The following is a 13553-nucleotide window of genomic DNA, read 5'->3' as shown; positions in this document are numbered from 1 at the left end:
TTTACTGCGTTTTTCAACCATTATGCCCCAACAAATCAAATCTAAGATGAGACTCGAGCTCCATGTGATGATAATTATTTATCCTGTTTTTTTAAATACTATTTGTCTACTGGTATACTTTTTCGTATATGTATATGACTTAATGTCGAAATAAATGCCAACCAACTGTCATTTTAATTAAATTCGCGATACGTGTGCTTTGATCCGAGCCCAGCGGGCATCTGATCAAAGAAGTTGCGTGCACGGAACCGCTGATATCATATTTTCGAACTTATTTAGTGAATGTGAAATTAAAAAAAAAAGTAATCCTGGTAGGCGTTCAAGCATACAATTGCGCGTACATAGAAGCAGTTTTCATATTTCTATCTTTTGTGCACAAATTGTTACGAATCTTTAAAGTCCGTTTTAGACCTATGTTCGTGATCGTTTTCTATCGAGCAAAAGTCAAAAACTTAGGATTCTAATCCCGGTAGTCACTAGAAAAAGCCCTCAAGTTTGCTAATTGAATGTATGGCAGCCGTATTGTGATCCAAAAAAGAGCTACGGCTTTTAAAAAACTCCGTTTTCTGAACTCACTGCACCTTAACCTCATGTAGTAACTGAATATGGATGACTTTATCTGGTAACCACACTCGCAAAATTGATATTTTGTTGACCAAAAACTGCAACGAAATTCTCTCATGTCATCCATTACCAAAACCATACCTCAGGTTCTTTGAAGGGTTTCTCTATGTGTCATCAGTTAATGAAAGCTCCAAAATAGTTAAAAGTGGAAATGACCGGCAGAATGATGGATATCATGATCAAACAGCTGTAACTCTGTTAATTTGCGCGTCTAGTGCATCTACATATATACAGCTATTACTCACGCATGTTCCATCAACGGCCAATTACTTGTTACGAATCGATTCAGCGTTTTACACATTAATTGCTTCAATTGTTGGAGTTCCTTCGTGGCTTCAGAGAATTGCTTTTAAGGTGGTTCGCCTAGGTTACTCAAAACTTAACTCTCGCTAGATGGCACCACTTTTGCAAATTTTCAGATTTTATTTTTTTGTGAAATGGTCTTGGTATTTGTATACTTAAAAGTATGTTTCGCGCACTCTTTAAGTAAATATTGAACTATTAAAATAAACATTGAATACTTCATTGTGCAAAAACCACCTTTTTAATTCGACGGAGTGTTGCTGTCACGCTCTTTCCTACTATTACTCACACATGCAAACAGTGTTTCCGTGATCCTTGTAGTAGACAATTTCACACAACGTAAGTATGTTGCAATAGCGTAACGGTATGTTCGTGGAAATACGTGCAAAAGGATTGGGGTTCAAACTGATGCGAGTAGGTAATTTCTTTTTGTTTCTCCTTTGTGTTATCTTACCTTTAAACGAGCAATTATTAGATATATAATTATTTATTTATATATTTGGATGATATCAGAAACGGCTCTAACGATTTAGATGAAATTTGCTATAAGGGGTTTGATCTCTTAGCTAGGTCTATGAGAAAACGCGCATTTTTGAGTTTTTATGTTTTGTAAGCTTTGGTCGGTCTCCCAGATATTCAATCTCCGCTTGGCAACTAATCCCAGAATTGGCATGCGCACTAGTTTTTACGAAAGCGACTGCCCTGACCTTCCAACCCAGAGAGTAAACTTATTTGGATTAGTCCGGTTTCCTCACATTGTTTTCTTTCACCGAAAAATAGGTATCGGTGTATAAATAGGTAGGTATCAAATGCTATTTCGTACAAAAGTTCGAAAAATAATTGGTACGAGCCGGGGTTAGAACCCGCGACCTCCGAATTGCTTTCCGCTAGGCCAGCAGCGCTTCCCCCACATACTCAGTGTTATCAGGTTTTTTTAAAATCAAAAACTATTACTTATGAAAGCAGAAGAATATAAATGATCGTATTAGATTTATAATTGTTAAGCCCCCTCCAGACTATGTGCGCGAATCGCGGCGCGACGTCGCGGAGCGAACATACCGCGACGTTGACGTATGTCTCCACACTCGCACACTTCACGGCGATTTCGCAGTCTAGTTCGCGGCAAGATGGCGCCGAAGCGTCAGCTGATCTGGTTTGCGGCAAAGCAAGAAGGCTGATTCAAACTTGGAACTGTCAAGTGATTTGGTTGATCAAATTCGCACCCGGCTTGAAGATGGACGAATTTGTAGCTACGGCAGCATCGCTGTTGTTATGCGCTGTATCATATTATAATTATCAATTTATAAAATGTACAAAAAAGAGAAAAAGGAAAAGCAGAAGAAGAAGATGGTGGATGACAAGTATCCATCGAAATAGATCAAAGTAAGTACATTTTCGACCGATTTTAAACAAGATAGAAGATGCATTTCAATAGTTTTTCTGTTTCTCTCGTTGCATCGTCAGCTCTTGGTTTAGAGCCCAGGGTTCGCTGATTAACTCTGTTAAAACTGGAGCTTTGTTGCATTCATATTTCTGTGTTTTGTTCCAGTGCATGTATGGAAAAGCAATTGGGTGAACTGGTAGCCGAACCGTCCGGAGAGTTCAAAAAGTTTACCCGCATGTCTGTAATGGATTTCGAATATTTACTTAACAAAATTTCGAGCCAAATATCGAAACAAGACACCCACCTGAGAAAATCCATTCCAGCCCGCATACGTCTCGCAGTAACACTTCGTTATTTGGCCACCGGCGATGACTACCAGAGTCTACATTTCTTATTCAAAATATCACCTCAGTTGATATCAGAAATTATACCAGAAGTTTGCATGGCTTTGAATGAAGCTTTAAAGGATGAAATTAAGGTGAAATAAAAATTATAAATGTTTAATTATGAATATTTATTAATATTACCTATAAACTTAAGCCTTGTAAGGCCCACCATACATTTTTTAAATTTTTTATGTGGACCTTATTCTATAGTCTGTGCGGAAAGAGAAGACTCGTAGTTTGTATTGGTTGCCATACATTCCACAACTCTTCTCTTTCCGCACAAACTATAAGTAGGTAATTTGGAATTAAATTAATTTGTTTTAAAAAGCAATGAAACAAAGGAAATGGTACTTAATAATAGTAGTTCACAAAAGTATTGCAATGAATATGTACATAAGAGCCTTACAAGGGTTAGAATACTGCACATATTTTTGGCCTAATAATTTAACAAATGACCAAAGACCAGAATATTCGTGGTATTTTTTAATTGTTACAGTGACTTCTCATTTATAGACATCCATTATACATATAATACAATATAGAACACAACATACCTATTAAAGAAGATTAAATGCAGATGTAAATAACTACATACCAGGCAATAAGAAGCAGAAGAAGAGGCAGGCAGAAGAGCAATTTCTTCCAAATAACTTTTGAGTAATGTAAAATAGAAATATACAATAAAAAATAAATTTGGATTAATGTGACCATGTATTTTATTTTTTAGAGAAACTAATAGGACAGTTGTTAGTGCTTAAACAGAATTTAAACATGAAATCAAATAAACACTGGAAATTGAACTAAACTAATAAGTTACCTGGAAGAGATTGCTCTTTAGCGATTAGACTGATTATTGTTTACCTCTACTTTTAATCTTTTAATATATATTGTGTTCTGTATTGTATTTATATATGTACCTATATTGGAATGACAGTTCAAGTGCCACGAAAATTCCGGTCTCTGCAAATAACAGGCGAGAAAGGGAATAACTTTCAACAACATACAAAATATATTTCAAGAAATGAAGCAGAAATAAAAAAACAGTAACCATTTCAGAAACATCTAAATACACCTGTAGCGGCCCAGAGTGAAATACTTGCCATGACAAATGTAATTTTTAACTGTCATGGTAAACATTCAATTTAGAATAGAATGGGAGACATTTTTATAGGCCTCTGGGCAGCTATTATAGGATAAACTATAAAGATGAACCTTCCCTGTTGTATTAACATCTACTTAATACCATGATTTGCAACAAATAAATGATTATGATCTTCTAAGCTACTAGTTACCACCAAAATGAGTTGGTGGTAACTACTGGTAATTATATTTTCATTAATAACCACTAAAATAACAACAAACATTATACAGTACCGGCCAAGATGTATAGAGTAAATGCTATATAAATATATGATGATTGCAGTGGCAATTAAATACCAAAAAAATTAAAATAGAGGCATATTGTCATAGTAAATTTTGTAGCCACAGTCAAGTTATCTTTACACAGATGATTAAAACTTGTAGGATGCTACTTGACTGTGATCCTCATTCTTTCACTGATATGTGTTAAATATTTTCTTAAATATCAAAAAGTGTCGTCATCTACTCGACTACTCAAGTATAGGCCAAAGGCGGCCTCATCGCTCGAAAAGATGGCACAGTACCTTTGGCCTATGCTCAAGTAGATGGCGACACTTTTTTATATTTAAGAAATTTAGCACATAACAGTGAAAGAATGAGGATTAAAGTCAAATGGCGTTCTAAAAGTTTTAATCATCTGTGTAAAGATGGCAGTAAATTGACTGTGACTACAAAATTTACTATGACAATATTTTAACTCTCTATACACTCTATTCTCTTTGGAAACACTGTGAATTACAATAGGAGACAACATATTATTAAATATCCTCTAACAAAAAAATTAAGTTACCTACTCTATAAAAAAAAACGATGAAAAACCATAACATGAGACCAATTTTTCTCATCGCTCGCACAAAGGACTACTACTTGCATCAGCGAAATGATATACATGGAAGTATTCTGTCCGCTCAATTATGACCCAACGCAAACTACCCCGCGATAGGCGGTACTTACAAACTGCTCGGTTGGCAATCTCAGTACGCGACCGAGATGACAGTCAGTGACAAATGGCTAAATTGATTTATAAAAACAACGTTTTTTGTAATTAAAAATATATTCATGTGTCGTGAAGTGCTGCAGAAGTTATTTTAGTTCATACCAAGGACAGTGGAATCACTTTTCACTTGTAGTAAACAGATAACTTCAGTAAAATTTGGAAAAAACATGACGATTTGTTTTCAATACTACCGTGCTAAGCTAAAACGTAACAACTGCATACGACTTTCATAACAACATACGACTTTTTAAATTGCGAGGATAATAGGGATGGTGTTATGCCAAATGAAGTAGAGTAGTTTATTAACTTGTGTTTGGTTTAGGTATTTTATATATAATTATAAATAAATTCCTTCTTACAGATTTGTATTTTCCTTTTTTATTTCATGAGATGGAGCTATAAAAAAACTACCTAGTTATTTCAAATTAATAATCAAATTTGGTATTGCCATTTTACATTACTTTCCATTCAGATTCCCACAAGATGCTATTCGCAGAGAACTATGGAAAAAAGTCCAATTAGAGAGACATGAAATTGAGTGGATGCCTGGCAAGATATCTAGAATGGTGTACTTTCGTTTGGGCCAAATACCTACGTTTCGCCAAATTTCACTTCCCAACAAACTTATCGCAATAGTTTCATTTCCCAAAGAAACCTTTAGCAAATTCCGCAGCCTCCTCTCTATTAGTACCTATGTAAATTGTATGCCATGCAATATTTTGGGACATGTAAGTTATGCTTAATGATACATTTGGGTTTACTAATGAATGGGCCAAAAACGTTTCCCAAAGTATCACATCCCAAACTATGTTTCCCAAATTATCATTTCCCAAAAAAATGTTTGGCAAAACAACTTATCGCAAATTTTCAGTTAGCAATAGTCTTTTTTGGCAAGTTATTGTTTAGCAAATAATTACTTAGACAAGTTTCATTTTCCCAAATATTATTTAGTCAAATCTATCATTAAGCATAACTTACATGTCCCAAAATATTGCATGGCATATAATTTACATACCAATAGAGAGGAGGCTGCAGAATTTTATTTGTCTGGTATTTAATTGATCATTACATATACATAGTAAAATGTAACGTCAAAAAAAACATTCTTACTGCCAAAAATATGTAGTAAATGATCACTAAAATTAAAACTCCATTTTATTGTAAAATGATAACCAACTTTGTTACATCTTGCTATTCTATTAAAGCAAATAACACCAAAGTAATCATTGTAACCCAAAAATATTAAATAACCACCAATATGTAAACCACATTTTAGTTTAATATGTCATGCAAATTCTTTACTTCTCGTTATTCTATTAAATTAATTAATCCACTTTGATGACCTTTTTCTAGTACATAGTATTTCGTTTCTGTAAGGACCGCAGTTCTAACCTAACCTAACCCACTTTTCTAATAGCATTTCGATTCTGTGAGGGTCACAGTTCTATTCTAACTTAACCTAACCCACTTTTCTGATAGCGGTTCCGTTTTGTGAGGATCGCAGTTCAAACCTAACCGAACCCACCCAAATTACGTAGAATTTAACGTACCTATACAAAAAGTACTTTAAATAGAGATGCCTGTTTGTCAAATTTGCGAAGTGACAATTTTGACCAAACATCTTTTTGGAATATAATATTAGACAATAAAAAACGTTTGCTAAATAAGTGTTTGTCCTAATACAATTTGACAAAGTAAAATCATGCCAAATGATTATTTGACCAAATAAATTATATGCGAAGTGTCACTTTGCTAAAGGTTCCTTTGGGAAATGAAACTATTGCGATAAGTTTGTTGGGAAGTGAAATTTGGCGAAAAGTATTTGGCCCAAACGAAAGTACACCGCGCGAACGGCTGTGGTCCCATACAAAATTTTCATTTTGCACCTTTTTCTACTGACAAACTTGCTTGACCGGCTATATACATATAAAATATTCTGAACTGAAAGTGGGGATTTATTGTGACTCCGCCTGTTCAAATATTTTTGACCCGATTCTTGTACCCATGTAAATTTTGCAGACTGTATAGCCAGTCCGATTTCTAAGATCAAGTTCGCCATACATTTACTGTGGCGTACTTGATCTTAGAAAAACGGACAGACTATACCTGAACGTGACTTCGCACTGCCATACAGATAGATAATAAAATATACAAAATACTTATTATAGCGGAATACATTTATACAACAATGATATATATTGACTTATGTTGAGTTAGTCTGTCATGTCATAACAACATTTTAACTAGTTATCTTTTAATCTGCATTAAATTATTATACGTGAATTATTTGACTGGTTCTTCACTGTATGGCATAAACCTATCCCTGTCCAAGTCATATTCTAATCAAATATGAACCGCGAACTCTAAGCGGCCAGTACGTACAGCAAGAAGGTTATTAGCGGATTAATGTCGCTGATTGGTAGTTATTGACATTATATGCATTTCATCCACACTTAGCTATGTACCATTAGAGTAATAAAGATAACTCTTATTTTGTTTACCAGCTTTGATTACAGGCTCTGTAAACGCGTCGTCCTATTTGAATGTAGGCGTAATTGTGTATGTGTGCTAATTTGGCCCGAGAATTTGAACGGTAATGTTCCTAAAGGCGGTTTCCATACTAAATATATGCGTTCACTGACTTGCATAGAGTAATATATATTAAAGTAAAGAAAGAGTGGTAACTCCATACATCAGTTTTTTTGCCTAAACGCGAGTTATTTCGTAGTCGACATCTAACGTCAAGTAACGGAACTATCAGTACCGCTACTTGATACCAGATGACAAGTGTCGCTACTGACGAAAAATGTACTATTAGTTTTCGTTCGCCGCGGCATCTATTGTCAACTAGCAGTACTGATAAATTCTGCTACTTGACACTAGATGTCGACTACGAAATAATTCGCGTTTTGATAAGAAAACTGATGTATGGAGTTACCACTCTTTCTTTACTTATATTACTCTATGCTACTAGACTACCTACTTACAGTAGTGAGGTGGAAATCACTTACAAATTTAAAAAAGGTTCCACTGAAAAAACATGGAGGTGATATATATATAATTGGCCGGTACTGTAAGTTCAATATTGATATTAGATTAATACTGGGGGACTTTAATATTTAGAATGGGTTTGTATGAGGACGAATGATTTTACTAGATTTAATTATTATAGGCTTGAAAGGTTTATCTATTGATACATCCTTTTGAGGCCTGGAAGGGAGTGTGTTGTTGGAAATTATAGTGAAAGGATTAGAATATGAGGGGGGCATTGTGGAAGTAGCTGTAGCTTGTGATGATGATGACCATGGGTTAACTTGTCTTATTTGAGGACAGGTCAAGAACATACCATCTATTGTATGCATCATTCTCAACCTGTCCTCAATACTAAGTGCTCTCAACTTTTTGGCCAAAAGTTGACCATATAAATCACAGTCGTCTGGATCCTGAGTATCTTTAACACAATGCTTCATAGTTGTGTTAAAGGTACTCAGGGCTTCTTCTACCATACGGCCTGCATGCAGAAGCTCCGGCGGATTTTGTTTTCTTCTGATAGTTTGAGATTGAGCTGGTGGTGATTTTTCAAGATTTTCTTCTTCATTTTCTTTATTCACATTTTCTTTGTCCTCCTAGAAAAATAAATTAATATTATTAATGTTATTTTTTTGCAGCTTCCTTCATGCCCCGAGGAATGGCTAGAAATTTCAAAAGGCTATTCATTGAAATTTCCTCGGGCCATCGGGGCTCTAGATGGCAAGCATGTTGCTTTGCAATGCCCAATTAACTCGGCATCTGAATATTTTAATTACAAGAGAACGTTCAGTATTGTCCTCCTGGCACTAGTAGACAGTCAGTGCAATTTTACTTTTGCTGACATCGGCTGCCAAGGTCGAATCAGTGATGGTGGCGTATTTAGAAACTGCATGTTGTGGGAAAAGATTTGCGACAACCAACTGAATCTGCCACCACCACATCCATTGCCCGGATTAAATAAACATGTGCCTTATGTGTTCTTGGCTGATGCAGCATTTGCTCTTTCGGAGAATGTAATGAAACCGTATCCCGGAAACCTTGAGCGGGGAAATCCACGACGCATATTCAACCAACGATTGTCAAGTGCTCGTGTTACAGTAGAGAACGCTTTTGGTATACTGGTTACCAAATTTCGGGTTTTCAAAAAACCTATACAATTGCAACCAGAGAAAGCTAGCATTGTTACATTAACTTGCATATTGTTACACAATTACTTGAGGCGTAGCAGGACATCGTCGCATATCTACACGCCTCCAGGTTCAATTGATCAATATGACCGGAACGACGTTCTCATCCAACCAGGCTCATGGAGAAACGAAACCGATACGACGTGTGCCGTTCGCAATATGCGGCAAATACCACGCCGATCTCCTCTTAACGCCACACAAATCAGAGACGAGTTTACTACTTATTGTATTCGTTAAAATAAACATGATTATCTTACCGTCGTTATTGTTTTCTTTGGGGTATCCTTATCCCTTAAAAAGCTGTCCAGAACTTCGTACGCGAACCAAGATGGCTTGTATATTTCGTCCGCACCGGCCCCGGACTTAATCGACTTTTTCACTTTAAGTTTGTAGGCCCTGTAGCTCGATAATAGGGAATTACGCTTTTGTTGAAGTTTATCTACAGGTATTTCCAATATATCGCTTATTCGCGACCACGCGTCGTATGTGCGTAATTTATTTTTATAGTCTCTTAATGACACATCCCATAAAATGGGCTCAGCCTGGTAGAGCTGTATAAACAACAGCTCTATCTGGTTGTTCCATTGAATATTTTGAATTTGAACATCTTTTTCCATTTTTATTAAAACGCACAGGATACTATCAAACCAATTAGCCGCCATATATAGAAGGTTATGACAATTTATCTTGTCAATGTCAACAGATAGCCAATAAAATAGTGTGTAATGTGGAGTCTTGCAAGTTCGCGCTTCGCGTCTCCTTTGACGCGGGCCGAAATACCGACAAAAAACGGAGAACAATCCGCGAAGGCGTGAACAATCTGCGAAATCGGCGCCACACTTGCGTTCGCGGCTTCGCCCGCGATTCACGCGCATAGTCTGGAGGGCGCTTTACGTATTTGCCGTAACTTATTTTTAAAATGTGTTTTCCAATTAAAAGACACGTCAAGATTGTTTACCTTATTTCTAATGCTAAAAAAAACAAACTATAGTAATAATTGTGTTTTTCATTCATAGACAAAATCCATTATTTTTAACCACAGGAAATTTTATACACTTCTTTTTAGGGTTCCGTACCCAAAGGGTAAAACGGGACCCTATTACTAAGACTTCTTAGGGTTCCGTAACCAAAGGGTAAAACGGGACCCTATTACTAAGACTTCGCTGTCCGTCCGTCCGTCCATCCGTCCGTCCGTCCGTCCGTCCGTCCGTCCGTCCGTCCGTCCGTCCGTCCGTCCGTCCGTCTGTCACCAGGCTGTATCTCACGAACCGTAATAGCTAGACAGTTGAAATTTTCACAGATGATGTATTTCTGTTGCCGCTATAACAACAAATACTAAAAACAGAATAAAATAAAGATTTGAATGGGGCTCCCATACAACAAACGTGATTTTTGACCAAAGTTAAGCAACGTCGGGAGTGGTCAGTACTTGGATGGGTGACCGTTTTTTTTTGCTTTTTTTTGTTTTTTTTTTTGCATTATGGCACGGAACCCTTCGTGCGCGAGTCCGACTCGCACTTGCCCGGTTTTTATTGCAGTGAGGATGTCCTGATTGTAAAAATCAGAGAGATTAGGAAGAGTATAATTTCTAATTATCTTTGTAAAAATAAAAGAATACGTGTAGCCCATACTTAATAATCGATTTATGATAGTAAGAAAAATTAAATAAAAATAAAAAAACAATACGAAATTTAGGTGTAACAAAAATACAAAAAGTTATGTTCCAGCATACAATGACTGGGGATCGAACCGGGAATCTTCCGTTTGCAAGCAAAAAAGCAACTGTTTGCATAACACGCCATGATAGTTCTTAGCTAAGCTGACGAACTTCTCGCTTAGGTCAATTAACTACCTGTCAAATATCAGTGTCAACAAAATTGCACTAAACATGACGGCACTCCAAATTCGAGCCGTGGTCAGCCCGGCAACGTCGGAAATGGTATGGCAACGTCGCAAATGTATCTGTACACGACATTTGTGACACACACATACGTAAAATTGATGAAAAGTTAACTATGATTTTTGCATGATTTCTGTATGAAACATTGTTTTCCTGTTAATTTCGCGCAAACGAATATTCGAAAGAAGATAAATGTGGAAATATTTGTGTACTAATAGTGTGTAGTTACTTAATGAGCTTTGATTGAATTTTGTATGAAAAGCGAACCACCTTAACTTACGTGTATTTTATACGTACAGTCAACAACAGAGCTATGAATACAGGCAAAGTGCCAAAAATATGTATACACGACCTTAATGTACCTACAGGCAATAAAGTACTGTATACATATTTTTGACACTTTGCCTGTATTCATAGCTTTGTTGTTGACTGTACTACATTCCGTCTTTATGTAACTAAAATAACATAATAATTAGATAAGTTTTGATATAATCACGATTTCGATATTCTCAATAATTTTATCGCAATAAATGAAGATGAGTCTATAATTATGGACGTCGTAAATACGTACAAACGTGTAAATTTACGTAATTGCAATCAAGTTTAAAGAGTAGGCGAGGCGTACGCAATATAAAATTTACATGCAGGCAAACGTTTTAGTGTTACTTTGAGTTATCTTCCGTGCATTTTATGTTAAATTGGATTTGGAGGAGGTATAGTTATGTTATAAGCAATAACTTTAGCACCTCTGGCTACATCAATGCATTTGTGTGTAGGTTGGAATTATTACTTACCTACTAAAATCACTTAAATCTCAAATAAGTAAGTAAGCCGGCAATATAGCATAGTTTTATGGGTAAAAGTGGCCAAATATGTCGTAGGATTACGAATTGAAGTTTTGTTATAGGTAAGTTTTTGACACGATTCCTAATCGCCGTTTGTATTTGCGTTCAGACTTACGGAATAATTGTTTACAGCAGAATTATTTTACTCCTAATACTCAACACCTTACCACACATATATTTTATACTTTTATTTCCCGGGCTTCAAAAAACAAAGTAATACTTCAATGAATCTTTGTTCATTTCATATGTATATTGAACCCTCTCTCGTATGAAACTTCATATCGAGAAGAATGTTGGAAGCCCATATACATGGTGATAGTACACATACACAGTGCCACGAGTTGAAGCGACATTAGCATCAGTCCCACGAGCCACTTTTGGTCCGCAAGTGTCGTGACTATAACGACCCTAAACTGTGGGACGCAGTCAACTAGATATGCTCTGATAACTTCACTTTTTTGGGTACCGTACGGTAATTATGATCATTACACGTATTATAACTATACAAAATAAAAAAAAATAGATGGACACAAATGATCATAACGGCTTTTATTAGCGCATTGAAAATGTTTTCATATTTTAGCTTATTTATTTTAGTACCGTACTTAGCTATTTACTTAAACGAAACTTACAAGTTAAAGAACCAGCTTCATAATATCACAATAATACTTAATACTTACCTATAGTCTATACCTCCATAACTACGGTCTATTCTTTCAATTTATAATACATATCTTATTATATAATACGGAACCCAAAATACATTTCCATTGTGCGCGGCCGCGACCGAGATGGTATCTAACCAATTACCTTGATCTTTTCTGTCTGTGGACGAAACTGTAGAGCTCCGCCCAACGCTTGACCTCTGCTGGCTGCCCGTTGCCGCTGTGAACAGTATCACACTATGCTGATGGATGTTCCTGTCCTGTAGGGGCTCCTTGTGACATAACACTGAAAATAAATTATAGTATTTTATGCAACAGTTTTATAAGAGGGGTCAAAAAATGTGAGTGGCGTGGGTAACAATGTGAGCCGAAGGCGAACATTGTTAATAAATACGCCATGAGCATTTTTTGACTACTTATACAACGTTGCATACAATGCTTTTTCTATGAGTAGGCAACATTAAATAAAATACAAAAAATTATAAACAAAATTTTATTTATGAGAATGTCAATGTAAATTTTGGATAGTAGGTATGTATGTAGCTCTTGTCTGCGACAAGCACCCATAATACCAAATATTACTGCAACCTGTAACAAGAAAAAGGAGAGTTAAATAATATTCAGTTTCAATGCAAAAATATAAAATGTACGTAAATATAGCTCGTTGTACTGTGTACCCTAAAAATGTGTATCAAAATTTTTTATAACATATACCAACCTTGCTTAAAAGATAGATCTGATCCGGTGCTTCCAATTAGTCTTTGAAAATACACCAAAGACGTTTTCAGAGAATGACGAAGTTTTGTGCTCCAATCTCCACGCAATGCACTTCTCATAATATTTGTCATATAGGTGCTGAGATTTAGTACTTAGGCAGCAAATTTTCGGTCGCTGCTTGTGCTGCAGCGGATATTTCTTCCAGTGTAGAAACAATGTAGTCCTCTTTGTCCATTTTCAACACTTTTTATGAACGCAAAACAAATAGTAACGCAAAGTACTCAAAGAACAAGAAATTACCGGGAAAGGCGGGAAACGAGAAATAAACGAGTAATGTCTATGGTTATGTTATGTTTTTTTTTTAAAGCCGTTACA

General features: G+C 35.9%; 2 protein-coding genes across 2 annotated transcripts; one reads left to right on the top strand and one right to left on the bottom strand.

Annotated features, from left to right (window-relative positions):
- Nucleotides 1–1927: 1927 nt before the first annotated feature.
- Nucleotides 1928–9312, top strand: LOC134680526 (uncharacterized). The gene is made up of 3 exons (XM_063539648.1): nucleotides 1928–2310; nucleotides 2477–2789; nucleotides 8503–9312. Exons 1-3 carry the CDS (start codon nucleotides 1946–1948, stop codon nucleotides 9286–9288), a joined length of 1464 nt encoding a protein of 487 aa, XP_063395718.1. The 5' UTR covers nucleotides 1928–1945; the 3' UTR covers nucleotides 9289–9312.
- LOC134680010 (uncharacterized) lies at nucleotides 7491–9772 on the bottom strand. The gene is made up of 2 exons (XM_063538985.1): nucleotides 9309–9772; nucleotides 7491–8460 (listed from the first exon to the last, which is right to left on the bottom strand). The coding sequence occupies exons 1-2, from the start codon at nucleotides 9711–9713 to the stop codon at nucleotides 7954–7956; spliced, it is 912 nt and encodes a 303-aa protein (XP_063395055.1). The 5' UTR covers nucleotides 9714–9772; the 3' UTR covers nucleotides 7491–7953.
- Between the last annotated feature and the right edge of the window lie 3781 nt (nucleotides 9773–13553).

The sequence above is a fragment of the Cydia fagiglandana genome, chromosome 3 (genome assembly GCF_963556715.1).
Source record: "Cydia fagiglandana chromosome 3, ilCydFagi1.1, whole genome shotgun sequence".
Taxonomy (NCBI): Eukaryota; Metazoa; Arthropoda; class Insecta; order Lepidoptera; family Tortricidae; genus Cydia; species Cydia fagiglandana.
Note: the sequence above shows the minus strand (reverse complement) of the source record. Positions and strands in the feature narration are given on the sequence as shown.

Bases quoted from the DNA above. Each gene is read 5' to 3' on its own strand.
- LOC134680010 (XM_063538985.1), bottom strand. From the start codon at position 9,713: ATGGCGGCTAATTGGTTTGATAGTATCCTGTGCGTTTTAATAAAAATG. The intron at 8,461-9,308 runs GTAAGATAATCA...TTATTTTTCTAG, and splicing joins CAAAGAAAACAATAACGACG to GAGGACAAAGAAAATGTGAA.
- LOC134680526 (XM_063539648.1), top strand. From the start codon at position 1,946: ATGTGCGCGAATCGCGGCGCGACGTCGCGGAGCGAACATACCGCGACG. The intron at 2,311-2,476 runs GTAAGTACATTT...GTTTTGTTCCAG, and splicing joins ATCCATCGAAATAGATCAAA to TGCATGTATGGAAAAGCAAT. The intron at 2,790-8,502 runs GTGAAATAAAAA...ATTTTTTTGCAG, and splicing joins CTTTAAAGGATGAAATTAAG to CTTCCTTCATGCCCCGAGGA.